Genomic DNA, 14,710 nt, shown 5'->3' with positions numbered 1-14,710 from the left:
AAAATGCATTTATTAAATTGAAAAGTTTTTTTTTTTCAAAGTTTGAATTCATAAACTAAATTTTCCAAGAGGTAATATTTAAGTTTTTGTGATAATCTATAAAATGTTAAGTAAAAACTAGAGGACACTGTGTTGAGTCAAAACAGTCACTGAGATAACCAAAGTAATTAATTTTAATTTACTTGGTATTAAGATAGTCAAGCCAACGGATATGTAATAAAGAAAGTTCAACCGTTAAATACATGTATAAAGTTTTCTCTCTTGCATCGCAGAACTTTAAATTCAATAAGTTTATCTTCAAATATAATAAAATTTACCTCTTTATCACTTTGTTTTAACGGAATATACTTTAACTGTAATAACAAACTTATTTACAGTATAAACACTTTAAAAGTAATCTTAATTTAAATTTATTTAATTTTCGACATTTTCAACCCAGTTTAAATTTTAAATTTAACCTGCCCGTAGACGCGGGAAAACAGTTTATTTATTTACGCTTTGAAAATAAGTATAAAAAAACATTAATTGAATGCATTCATTCGAAATTATTAAGGACTATAAAAGAAGAGAGGTAATACGGGTCAAAATACGGTATTTTAAACCGACATTTTTCAAACAGAGTCGACAAATGATAATTTGAAATTTAAAACGAACAAGGGTTCAGAATTGAAGACAGACAATAGCTCATAAGTTCTGTCTTATTTTTCAAATATCTCAATAACTAGTGATTTTTTAAAAAAAGTACAAGATATGTTTTTTGTAGAGAATTTAAAGAGCTAAAAAAAAGATAACTTGCAATTTGTTAGATAACTCAATATTTACAGAGATATATACGAAAAACCAATCATACATTTGCTTTGATTGCTTTGAAATTTCTGATGGAAAATTTTTCACTCGATTTGTTAAAGCAAATATACTTTTTATAAAGTTTTACTTTTTTATCGATCCTACATTAAAGTACGTCTATTTCCCACTGATTTGCCACAAGATTTATTTGAAAATATTCAAAGCTAATAAAGTTATGATATTTTTACACTTAGAGAACTCTATGGTATTTTTTTACTTAAAAAATTTATAGAAAAATTACTAGAGTGACATTGACACCTTAGTATAGAGATACTAAATTAGTAGAGAAAAACGGGTGTAGTTGTCTCAGTGGTCATGACAGAAAACTTAATGAACGAAATACAAAAATTGATTGGCTTCAAAGAATCGGTATCCAAAAGGAAGTGATGCCGCGATTTTTCGTTATCGAATGATGAACCGATCGTTACAAATGACCGCTATTACAACCAACCTGTGAGACAACTATACCCGGTCTCCCCTATACAGATCAGTGTAGTGACATTACAGTATTAAATTGTGGTGAAAATTACTGATCATAGAAAATTGCACACCTCGAACGCGAAGCCTTATTGTCACCAAATTTAAAATCTAGATTTGGTAACCTTAAATCTTCATCAATTTTTTTCAAATCTGGACACTAGTTCCCTGATTGGGTACTAAGTATCTAAATACTCTTTTATTTTTTTTTTTTTTTATAACTTGAAATTAAAATTTCAGATAAAAATCAATACTAGCTTTCATAAAAATGTTTAAAAAACCCCTCTAAAAATATTAAATTCATTTGCTACAGACTTTTCGTGTCCATTATAATAACTCCTACCGGAAGTGTGACTGTTGAAAATGAATGATAGCAATAATTTAATTATTTAAAAAATCTACCGAAAATATTTGTACAGAACAAAAAAAAAAACTTTTTAAATTATAATGAAGATTTCTGAAGCTTCAGAAAAATTAATAGAAAATACTAGAGAAATGAAATGTATAAATGGAAATATTGAAATTAAAAAAAACGAATAAATGACACATGGGAATAAACAACAATCAGAAATATCTATTAAATATAAATAAATGTCAATGATTAAAATAAATAAAGATCGATGACTCTTTTCATGGATAAAAGAAAAATACCACTGACATTGATATCCATCTTTTTAATATTAAATATGTATTCTATAAACATGACAAGGGCTTGACACAAGATATTGAATATACACTTAAAACAAATTTATAAAAAACGTTGAAAAAAAATAATGTATATTAACTAGTCTGTGTACACACTTTTGTAACATACATACAAAAGATATTATGAGAAGAAAAAAATAGAAAGAGAATGGTAGGGTAAGAAAGGGTCGAAGAAGGTTCAGAATTAAATGAGATCGATGCCCGTAGAGATAACGAAGGTTAAAAGACCCAGAGTTTTTTGTTTCGTGACCTCAAGATGCGTAATCTATCACAACATATTAGCCTTTGTCAATGAAAATTAACGATAACCTTTTGATAAATATATATTTATAAATACATATATACACATGAGACTGATTCAAAATAATGTGAAATTTTTTTAATCGAAATAATTACAGGGAGGTAAAATAAGATTCCTGTTAAAACATGAGCTCTTAATATTAATATTTAGAGGTCGCTCATCGTAATTTTCTATTTCCAATTTAAATAACATGGGAAAAAAATATTTTAAATTTGGAATTTTATACCTTGGCAATGACTCGTTGTACAGATAAGCTTAGGATATAATTTTGTAGGAAATTAAATGCTCTACAAAAAAAGTCTCTTATCATTTTTTGATAAATTCATCTGTTCAAAAGTTATTTGAGCTTGAAGTCAACTTAATAGTAAATTTTGAAATCTTTTAACTTTTCCGGCGAAACTATCAGACTTATCACAAAATGTCATAAGATCTTTTTTGTAGACAAATTTATTTTCTACAAATTATCTCTGATAATGTTTTTTTAAATTCCGTATTGTTTTCTAGTTATTTCCATTTTAATGTCAAAAATTTTAAATCGATTAGAATACTACTTTTTTTAAGAGCTTGACATTAAAATGAAAATAACTCGAAAACAATGCGGAATTCAAAAAAACTTTATCAGAGATAATTTATAGGAAATAAAATTTTCTACAAAAAAGATTTCTAGACATTTTGTGATAAGTCTAATAGTTTCGCCAGAAAAGTAAAAATATCTCAATTTACTATAAATTTTACTTCAAGCTCAAATAACTTTTGAACAGATAAATTTATCAAAAATGATAAGAGACCTTTTTTTAGAGCGTTTGATTCCCTACGAAATTACATTCTGAGCTTATCTGTACAAGGAGCCATTGCCAAGGTATAAAATTCCAAACTTAAAATCTTTTTTTCCCCAAGTTATTTAAATGGGAAATATAAAATTGCGATGAGCGACCTCTAAATATTGAGGGGCATTCGCGAAACAAAAGTCATTTTATTTTTATCGGTCTAATATATATTATACATATATTTATATTTGTACAAATATTACAAGCGCAGTATGACGAACCTAAACTACAAAAGAAATACTTTTTATTAATAAATCTTTAGTAGGAAAATCTTTTGTAACCATGTCGATGTTGAAAAAAAATATATAACTAAGAATTGGCGTAAGAAATGATGTTCTTTGGATAAAAGTGACGTCAAAGCTGTATAGCAGTAGTGCAAAGACGAGTGAGATTGCTCTGCATCAAAGGCAAAACTTTTTTTATTTATTTATTTTTATTTTCATTTTTACGTAGACTCTTTTCTTTTTTTTTACCTATTTTATCCTATTTCTACTTGTCCTCTTTCAAGGATGATCGATGTCTCAGAGGTTCTATAGACGAAGGGTAAGAACACGAATTCACTTGTCAAGAAAGGATTACTGGTAAAAAGCAAGAAATGAAAAAATAGTAAATCTGAACTGAGTTCATCAGTTTGTCTGAGAAAAATAAATTGACGTGAAAATCAAGACGAATGGATTTTAAGCTGAGCTTTTTAAAGATTTATTTAAAGCCTTTTTTATCGTCTATTCAATTCACTTTTTATGATATCGTAAAAATAATATTTTGTTACCAGCAGCTCCAAGTACTAAGCGATATTTAAATTTAAATTTTAATTCCAAACTAAATATTTCATACAAACAAAAAAAAAATGATTCGTTGGTACAAAAAATTTTTACTAGCTCTAGAAATTTTTTTTCAAAAAAATTTTCTTGATACAAAAAAAAATTTATTGCACCAAAAAATTATTTTTTCTGTGCACTTTTCGTTAAAAAATTTCAAATTTAAGCTTGCAATAAATTGCCAACAAAAATTTTTTTTTAATTTCTCGGCATAAATTAACGTAAGTAAATTTTATAAATTTACTCATTTTTTAATAATAATTCAAATTTTTTTTATAAAAAATAAAATAATAATAAAATTTTAAAATAAAAAAAAAAACTCACCACTTTATCGTCGGCGTACATTAAAGAGTGTGGCTTAGTAGCCAAGATGTTGGTCAGAAGAGAAAAAAATATAATATAGAGCATCATCTTCACTGTTGCTTTTAAATATAAACTCACTCACTAATTTAAATGTTAAGTAACTTAAATAAAAAAAACGCGGCACACTATTTTTCGATTAATTAAATGGTTAATCCATTATATTTTAAAAACAAAACTTCACTCGACACTTTTCCGCACATGAACTTCCCGTATAAATAATTGCATATACTTTTACACTCACAGTCAAAGTCTTAAATTTACAAGATCACGTTTTTAAAAAAAAAAAATATAATAATATCGGTCTTGTAAATGAATTATATTTTTAATCAAAATATAAGAGCTTTTATGAAGACACGATAAAACGGATAATCCGTTAAAGGCACTGAGAATAATGGCAGTATTGGCAGTAATTCAACCAAGTTAAATAAACTGGTAATAATTTATCATCCACCTTTAAAAGGAGGTGGATTTATCGTAGGTGTGTTACCGAGACGACGGACTAAATGACACTGACCGTGTGTCTATATCTTTATTTCTCTTTAAGAAAAAAAGTTAAACCAACACGGGATTTAAAATTGCATCGTTTTATGGCGGGGAAAAAACATCATATTTATACGTGGAAGCTTCCGTTGAATAAATATATAATTTATGTATATATGCACTAGTTGTATCGCAACAACGTGACGTTGCAATTTGTCTTATAATTTGCTTTAATGTGAAGACTACAACTTAAGCCGGTTATTCAAAACTCCTTCCTTCCTTCCTTTCTCATATCTTTAGAGCAACTGACTGATTTTGCGGTGGCTGTTTTCCTTTTTACGTACTAGGCTTTCCCAACGCGAGGCTGTCCATCCGCCGATCTGAAACATTTTACATTTTATTAATCACCTGCTGAATTAATAACGCATTTTTTTTTTTTTATTGTTTCAAGTTTTTGAATATAAAATTCATTTTAGTTTTAAATTTATCCACTCACTAATTAAGTTTACAAATTAATTTCTTAATGAGTGTTAATTTATATTCTATATGAGATAAGATATATATATATATATTTTTACTCTGATTATTTTCAAATTTCCACAAATGATCAACTGAAAATTCAGAATCGTCTCAAATTTTGAAATTTGCGGTTATTAACATTTTTAGAACGGAATTTTTTATACGGATATATACATATATAGATATCTACATTTATATCCAACTTCCTTCCCCCCAAGTGATTGTTAATAACACAAGAGAAGACAAGGATAGTTATCACAGAACGCGTAGTGTATCTGAAATGTTCGACCCCATTTTTTCGTGATAACCATACACACAATTCTTTGTTCGAAAAAAATTAAAAAACGCTCTAGCTGCATAAAAGTATTTGATTAAAAAATAGAATACAAGTATTATCCATAATAACAACTATAATATATAAAATTTGAAAAGAATAACTCACAATATAACTCACCGTTTAAATCGGCGAACGGTAAAGCCTCCGGGCACTCATCCGCACGAACTACCTTTGTCCTGGCCGTTGAATGATCAGCATAATGTTAAGGATGTGAGGGAGTAGAAAGAAATTGATAGAACGCGAGTCACTCGAATATCCACCTCAAACGACCGGAAGTGCACCAAAGAATCTCAAGAACGCTCCTCTCTCGCATTCCTTTAACGATCGTTCTCTTCAGATCGCCCTTTTTTTTTATTTCATCTCACTCCTTTCACTTTACTTAACTTTCTTTCTTTCTTCCTGTTTTTTATATTCTTTGCAGCTTCTTTATATTTTATATTTCTTTCTCCAAGCAGATTAGTCACACTTTGAACCGAGTGGCCATTTAATTGCGGCGCATTGAGACGTCTCCAATTCTATTCTTCTACTTCACTTCTCTTTCTGTATCACAGACATAGAAAGTCTTTAAAATGGATAAGAAACAACTGGAGATTCCTTCTGAACTTTATTGTCAAATAAATTATTTAAAAAACTAACAATACTATTTTTGTTCTTCTTCTCCTTCTATTGCTTTTGTTTTTTAACTAGACTAAGTGAATATCCTAGAGTGGATTTTTTTTATTTTAAATCTTAAATTGCACCTGAACCAACGTCCACTTTGCTCTGCCACTGGATTCTCTTACAAAGACTTATGACTTTAGTAAAGTTTTGAATTAAAAGAGTTGCTTCTTCAAGGTACTTTATGGCAGTCATTAAACTCAACTTATACTTTTTATATTTTCCTTATTCTTTAGTTTTTATTTTCCTCTGACTCCGGTGCTGACCATTTGTTTTTAACTTTAAATTTTATTTATCACTTTACTACTTGCTACTCTGATTGATTGTTCCGGTTCTCTAAAAAGCATCTTGATCCTTCCCGAAGAGTTAGTTTGTGTTGCAGGGTCGCTTTACTTCCAAGAAATATGTCTGCTTCCTACGTATTCTGCGAACAAAGAATTGTAAATATTATATTTATATATTTTTGTCAGTAGTTTAGTTTTCATCCCGGTCACTGATCGCGATGACCCTGAAACAAATTTTCTCACTCATATTAAAGATTCTTCGCGTTACTACTTCCGGAAGGACTGAAATTTTTTAATTTAAGAAGCTTTCTAGAGTCAAAAAGCCGAATGATTTTTTTGTCAATCATTTGGAAGATTTATTTTAAAGCTAAAAGATAAAATAAAAATTTGAAAGCCTAGAGGTCGCATGAGTTGAATTGTATCCTTTTAACTTTCAAAATTTTTTTTCAGCTTTGAATTTTATAGTGTCTCCAAATGAGTTGTCGGTGTGAAAAAAAATTCACTTCGAAGGGGAGTTAAAAAAAATTCTGTTCTTACAAACTCTCTAATTCAAATTTTTTACTGTGTAAAAATTATGAAAGTTATTTCAAAATATATAATTTAAAAACGGAAATTTTATTTAAATTTTGTAACGAGTAATTTAGTTAATTTAATAATACATTACACCATTATACAAGTACTGTACATTGATACATGATATGCCATAATAATCAATTATCTATTGTGTAACTCAATGTAGGAGTTGACAATAGAAATTTTATTTTACAATCGATGTAAAATAATTTTAGATAAAAAAAAATAAAAATTCATGATTAGGTAATTGACAAGTAATTCGATGTTAGTTGTCAAATGAATTGACGTGGAAAATTCTTAGGCGTGGCAATAGGTTCTTCGTACAATGAACCACAAAGTTAATTGCGGTTTATGTACCTAACATGTCGCGACCTGGAATCGGGTCATAACAAAATAAAATCCCACGGCTAATTTTCTTGTCACTTTGGCATTTGAAATAAAAAGAAAATTATAAATATTACAACTATGATAAATAAATTGAGTTTTTTATGCATACCGCATTAGGAGCTTTCAGTCCAATGTCTAATTTAACACTAACCCATTTAACAATTTGTTAAAATTCTTGAGCAAGTCTGCTGTCAAGATCCATAGGTGCTAGTGTCTTTCTACGTATGTGTCTTGCAGATACTTGTGACCAGATTTAAATTGCAAGTCTAATGCAAGCCTTACACAAGAAATTCGCGCCAGATTATAACTCGATTCTGGAGGAAGACTATAGTTGAAAATAGTTGCACATGGCTTGCTCAAGATTTGCTCAAGACTCAAAATTGACCTTGAGTCTTGAACAGATCTTGAGCAAACCATGCGTAAGTACCTAGTGTAAGTTTCTGGTGTAAGAAATACGTCAAAAACTTTTTCATTGCACGTGTTCAAGATATCTTTAATATTCTTGCGTAGGATAACATGAGCAAGACATAGGTTTCTTGATACATCTTGCGAAAAACACATACGTAGAAAAAGGCAGCTAAGGGTCTTGCTCAAAATACTTAGTCCAGAATCTTGCTCAAACACGTGTTACTATAAAAGACAAAAAATTTTTAATCTAATGATTACTATTTATTTCAGTCTCACAAGTAAACTCGATAAAAAAAAGTCTCAAATAAAAGTAAGTTTTTTTTTTTAGACAATTAAGCTTTGAAGCAAAAAAACGTCCTTTGTTTCAATAAATCTAACGATCCAATCAAGTGATAAAACTTTAAATTTGATCTTAAATTAAAGCTTCTATTACAGCTTAATTTTATTTACTTATTTTAAAAGGAGTATCGAATATCAATTTATAAATTTTATCACTTAAAAATATAAATTGCAAGAAATTATTTATAATTTTAAAATAAATACAAAAATCTAAATCCCGGAAGTCTAATTATATAAAGATGAAAAAAAGTAAAAAAAATGATGATCGTGATATCTATTTAAATAAATTAAAATGCGTTACTGATGACACGTTACTTGTTTCGATCAAAGGCCGCCCGCGAAGGTCTTTTAAACTCGTTTTGCACGGTATTTCCCTAGATGGTACGTTTATTCGCATCTCTGAATGCCCGGAGCAATTAAACGGTCAATGAATGAGAATAAGAATGCCAAAGAGTTTAAATGAAGGCGTTTAGATTCACATACATTTATATCTAAACATATTTAAATATATGTAACTATATATAATAATTAAAACTGATCAATAGTATGACATTTAATGAGTGTAAATGTTACGAGTGTTAATGTAGCAGAAATCAAATTTAAAATTATAAATAGTTAGAAAAGTAATATTTATGAAAAATCCACTTATTAATTTTTAAGTTTTTTAAATGTGGATTTTTTTTTAATTTTATTTTAATAATTACTCAGTATATTTATTTATAATTTAAATTTGCCAGCCTGTTACACTTACAGTCATGTAAAGTGTACTAGATATACGACAATTTTTTAATTGCATGCAAAAAAAATTATATGATTAAAATAATAAAATTTTAAAAAATGCATATACTGAATTTTGAATTATCTCAACATGCATTTTTTAATTTTTATTTTTTAAACACTTTTATTTATTATTTCAAAAGTTTTTAAATTTTCGGATGTCAACTTTATTATCATTGACATTTATTATTTATTCTACACGAAAACAAAAAAATTATGCTTTAAATTTTATAGTTTTTACTTTGAATTAGTACTTATGTACTCATTTTTTATCAGGACCATAATTTAATAACCAAGAAATCAAAATTTGATAAAAATTCAAAAAAAAAAATTGGAAAATCTAAATCTCCATAACTCACTTGTTTATTTGAATAAAAAAACAGCATTTTTCAATATTTAATTGATTCATAATGAGATTAATTTCAAAAAATTAATTGTCCGAAACCCTAGTGCGTCAAATTCAGCGTTCGGACTCGTTAAGTCACGATAATTTTAAAAAAACACGACTTGTCAACTAAATTTTTTATTTTTATTATCTTTGTATTTGTTTTTATTAGAATTCTTTCGAAAATCACTATCTGAATCTTTTTTATTTAATTGTAATTAATAAACAATGCAAGAACTTATTATTCACGAAAACTTTAGCCGCCATTTTGTTTTTTGTTTTTAAATTTTTTTTTCCATCAACAATCAACTACTGGCACTACTGGCAGCAGCACTACAGTGGTAGTAAAATTGAAAAAAAGAGCGACATCTATAAGTCAGAAAGGCGGGAAATTTAAAAATAAAATTCAAACTGAAAATAAGAGAGAAAAATAAATTCATATTTTAAAAAAGAAATAAAAATTAATAAAAAAAAAGTAATTAATATTATGAAATGATAATAAAAAAAAAAGTAAATGCTGATGGACATCATGAGTATGAATGTAACTGACAAGTGGGAATTTTTTTAATTTTTGAATAAATAAATAAAATGTCAGTAGAATAAAAATTAAAAAATACGTATTTAAATAAATAAAAAATCAGTACGCGGGTTTTTTTAAAATTTCATTGTTGAAATTTTATTTATTTAAAAATTATGAATCGTCTGATGTGTACCAGATTCATACTCATACGGACATCACAGGTTTTCTTTGTGTTTTTTTTTTTTTTATTATTATTTCCAAAATATCGACTTAAAATTGTGACCGTTTTATTCCTCAATAAATCATCTCTTAAATTATACTAATTTTGTTCTAAGTCAGCATATTTGAACACGTGTAAATATGTTTTTACGTGAGTGAATCAACTGGGAATGAGTAAGCGTTAGTAAACACATCTCATTGCTTCGCAATTGAGTTGTGTGATTTATGATTAAAATTTATAATGTGATATATTTAAAATAATAAATATAGTAAACTAATTTTGATTATTAAGGGAACAAAATTTGAAATTAATTATTTGTGAATAAAATAGAATTTTAAAATTTTTAAATTATTGATAACAAATTCTAATTTTTTTTACTATATATATATTTTTTAATATTCTATTTTTTTTTTGTGCCCATACTATAGTTTTTTGCCTTGTAATAATTATTAGAATCTTTTTTACATAGATAATATAAATATACACATCTACAATTGTAGACATAGTATGAAAAAAAAAATTAACTTAGTTTCACAACCGACATATTTTTATGAATGGATTAGATAACCAAAGTATGATTAATAAATGTAAAACAAAAAGTGAATTAATGAATGAAAGTAGGCATATTTAAATATGTGTACTCAGTAGTAAATGATCTATCGGTTCGCACGATTAACCGATAAACGATAGTTAGTGAGGAAATTCTTTGTGCATTAACAAGGAGGTGCCAATGCAAGCTAGTGCCTGCTTGCAGCTGTGTACTGGCAAACACTCTGATGTAAACATTTAAGTCTGGTGTTAGTAAAGCTCACAAAGTAATGCAATATATAACATAAACTTTACTTTTTTTCACAAGAACTGTACGGTATCTTTGTATTAATGTCGTAATTTACAAATAATGTTTCTTTTTTTTTAAATATTTATAGTTTAACAAACACTTTATGTAATAAAATATCTAAAATAAAAAAACTTGACATTATTCCTCACTAGATGATATTTTTAAAACGTCAATAGTAAAATAATTATGATACTAGAATTAGCTGACAAATAATAATTTTTGGACTTTTTTAAAAACGATAAATAATAAAAAAAAAATGTTTGAAAAAAATACACCTGTAGTTTTTTAAATTTTCTACATGTGCATATTTTCAGTTTTTTTTTTTCTCCAAATTTGATTGTTAAAAAAAAAATCCAATATTTTTTAATTGTCTGCTAACTTCGGAATCTTCAAATTGACATCTAATAATGTTAAAAATTTTTTAAATACGATTAATTAAAAAAAAAAAAAATATTTTAAAAAATTGCATTTATAGTTTGTTAAATTTCCTACATGTGCATATTTTTAGTTTTTTTTTTATTCAAATTTAATCTCTGAAAAAAAAAATCCGAAAGTTGTTAATTGTCTGCTGACTTCAGAAAAACTTTTAAAAAAATTTACTAAAATTATTTTATTATTAAATAATAAATAGTAATTTAATTTATAGCACTATTTTTAAGTCTCTTTTTATATTTAAAAAAAAATAGAAAATTATAGCATATTAACACTAATAAGGTATCGACTGGTACAGTGCAATACGATCGTAATAAAAATAAAAGAAAAAAAGAGGAGACTGCCCGGCGTCTAGATAGACAATAATTTGTATACACAGAACCGCGACTACACATGTGCACAATTCACATCTTACATATATTTATATGAGCATAATACTCCAATTTAAATCGAAAGAAGACTAGTAACTTTTCACTTCGCCACTTTTTTCGTGCGTTATTTTTACTTTCTTTCTTTTTCTCCATTTTTCTAAAAGCCGATTTTCACTGTCGTTAAACAACTCAATCATACTAATAAACAACAACTTATTTCCAACATTTAAACTCAAACAATAATTATTTACCATCAATTAAAAATAGATGACTATAAAATTTCATGCTCCTGAAGTCAGCAGACAATTGACAATTTTCAAATTTCTTTTTCCCCAATTTAACTAAAAAAAAAATAAAAACTAAAAATATGCACATGTAGAAAATTTAAAAAACTGCATGTGCATTTTTTTCAAATATTTTTTTTCTAATAATTTATCTTAAAAAAAAGAATCCAAACATTATTAGACGTCAGCTAACTGATGAGTGTGAATGTAGCAAACATCAGACAATTAATAAATTTCAAATAAATAAATCAAAGTAATGAAATTTTAAAAAAATGCACATACCAATTTAGCATTTATCTAAACATGCATTTTTTTATTTAAATTAAAAATTCAAAAATTCCTTGTCAGTTACATTCACACTCATGGCTGACTTCAGTCTGATAAAATTTAAAATACCACTAAAACTAAAAAAAAATAAATATGTATATTCGAAAACGAACCATTGACGTGAGCCCATGTGTAGATCACTGTCAGCTGGAGATACTGATAACAGCTGTCAAGAACGTGTGTAGGGATGCTGGAGGATCTTAAATCTTATATCTAGTAGATGTCGTTTCAAGAGCGCGCTAGATGATAGTGATTATGATTACGTCTGTTGACAGATACTTCGATCCTAATTTAATGTATGTAGATATAGTTAATTGAAAATATATAACATAAAAGATAGATAGAATTATAGTTAGTAAGAGTATATATATTTATATAAATATATTCTATATATATAAGTTTAAACGCAACGCAAAACCCGTGCGTACGGTGCGCCGCGTGCCGCGCGACTGTCGTGCTCTCTTCACTTTAGTTCCAACATTCCCTTTATTCTTCTCTCTCTTCAACTAATACACGAGCTCAGTATCTGTTCACTCCAGCGTCTGACTCAGTCCTTCTTTTTCTATCCATAATACCCCTCGTATAAAGTAGAATAAGAAGTGGAACTGAAAGACGGGTAAAAAACTACATGAGTGTGAATACACCAGACAATTTAACATTTTTTAAATTTTAAAATAAATTAATAAAATGTCAATAGAGTAAAAATTTAAAAATGCATATTTAAAAAAATGAAAAATTCACCCGCGCATTTTTTAAAATTTCATTATTTTTATTTTGTTACTCATTTAATTCAAATTTATGAATTGTCTCATGTCTGCTACATTCACACTCATAAGACTACAGTAGATCATTTCTTCTCAGTTACTTAAAATTTCTTCTATCTATAAATATGTATATATATATGTATGAAAGTATACTTACATTAATATATAACACCAGCATGAAAACAATAACATCTACAAACTACACTCCCTTTTACTCTTGACTCTGGTAAGTTAACTTGTGTTGTGTATTACGACCCTTTTAAGAACCACGGAATACAACAGCAAGTATTTCTCTGTCATTCTCGTACTTTTAAAACCAGTAGTTAAGTTTATCTTCTTTTACCGGATGGCACGACTCACTCACTCGCTCATGAACAAATCCACCCACACGAAGAATATATTGAACACATGTCCAACAACGGGGCTCACCATGACTTATTACTAGACTATCTTTTTCTTTATTTTATTTTTTTTATTGTGTGCTAACGGATGGATAGATAGAAAAAAAAAGGAAAAAATTTTATATAGGAGTATTTAGTGAATTAGTGTGACTGTTATATTCGAGTATCGATTGGTGAATGAATGATATTTTATTTTGTTATTTAATTGTGTGGTTGAAGTGACTGATGGCAGGACTTTACACAAAGGAAACTGTAAAATAATATTTTATAGAATATTTGTGTGGTCTGAAGTTGGTTCGATTAATCCTGAAGTTAGTAAAGAGTTGATGAGTGTGAATGTAACTGACAAGGAATTTTTTTAATTTTTTAATAAATAGATTAATGAGTGTGAGTGTAGCAGACGTCAGACGAATTTAAAATTATAAATAAATAAACTAAATAATTGAAAAAAAAAATATTTATAAAAAATGCACTTATTAATTTTTAAATTTTTTAAATGCCCATTTTTTTTTTAATTTTGTTTTATTAATTTTTTACTTTATTTATTAATAATTAAAAATTTTTCAGATACTTACTACTTCAGACTTGTAAACAATTATCATCCTGAAGTTTGCTGACGTTTAATAATATTCGGATCTTTTTTTAGACGACAAACCATAAAAAAAAATATTTTAAAAAATTGCACCTATAGTTTATTAAATTTTCTACATGTACATATTTTTATTTTATTTTTTTACAATTAATTTGTTGAAAAAAAAAAAATTCTAAAATTTTTAAATGTCTGCTAACTTCAGGATCATAATGTAGATGACAATTGTCAACTTTTTAAAATTTTAAATTAAAATATAAAATGTAAGCAAAATAAAAATGAAAAAATTCATACCTAGATAATTGAAAAAATAGTATACGCATTTTTTTCATTTTTTTATTTAAATTATTTATTTTAAACTTATAAATTGTCTCATATTTGCCACACACTCACACTCATTCCTTAGCAGGCAATTAATAATTATCTAATTTTTTTTTGAACAAATGAATTGCAAAAAAATAACACTGAAAATATACACATG

General features: G+C 27.0%; 1 protein-coding gene across 2 annotated transcripts in view; it reads right to left on the bottom strand.

The window, feature by feature from the left end:
• Positions 1-13,537, bottom strand: part of LOC103570893 (matrix metalloproteinase-2) — a 142,783-nt gene extending 129,246 nt beyond the window's left edge. Inside the window, exons 1-4 of one of the 2 annotated variants that reach the window (XM_014441024.2) lie at positions 13,397-13,537; positions 12,589-13,080; positions 5,791-6,754; positions 4,299-5,197 (exon numbers count right to left, since the gene is read on the bottom strand). In XM_014441024.2, the coding sequence (XP_014296510.1) occupies positions 4,299-4,385 (87 nt within the window). In that variant the 5' untranslated portion in view covers positions 4,386-5,197; positions 5,791-6,754; positions 12,589-13,080; positions 13,397-13,537. Of the gene's footprint in view, positions 1-4,298; positions 5,198-5,790; positions 6,755-9,457; positions 9,733-12,588; positions 13,081-13,396 lie in introns of those variants that run through there. The other variant, XM_053742944.1, reaches the window with a different exon arrangement.
• Positions 13,538-14,710: the final 1,173 nt, after the last annotated feature.

This window comes from Microplitis demolitor, chromosome 2 (assembly GCF_026212275.2).
Source record: "Microplitis demolitor isolate Queensland-Clemson2020A chromosome 2, iyMicDemo2.1a, whole genome shotgun sequence".
Classification (NCBI taxonomy): domain Eukaryota; kingdom Metazoa; phylum Arthropoda; class Insecta; order Hymenoptera; family Braconidae; genus Microplitis; species Microplitis demolitor.
Note: the sequence above shows the minus strand (reverse complement) of the source record. Positions and strands in the feature narration are given on the sequence as shown.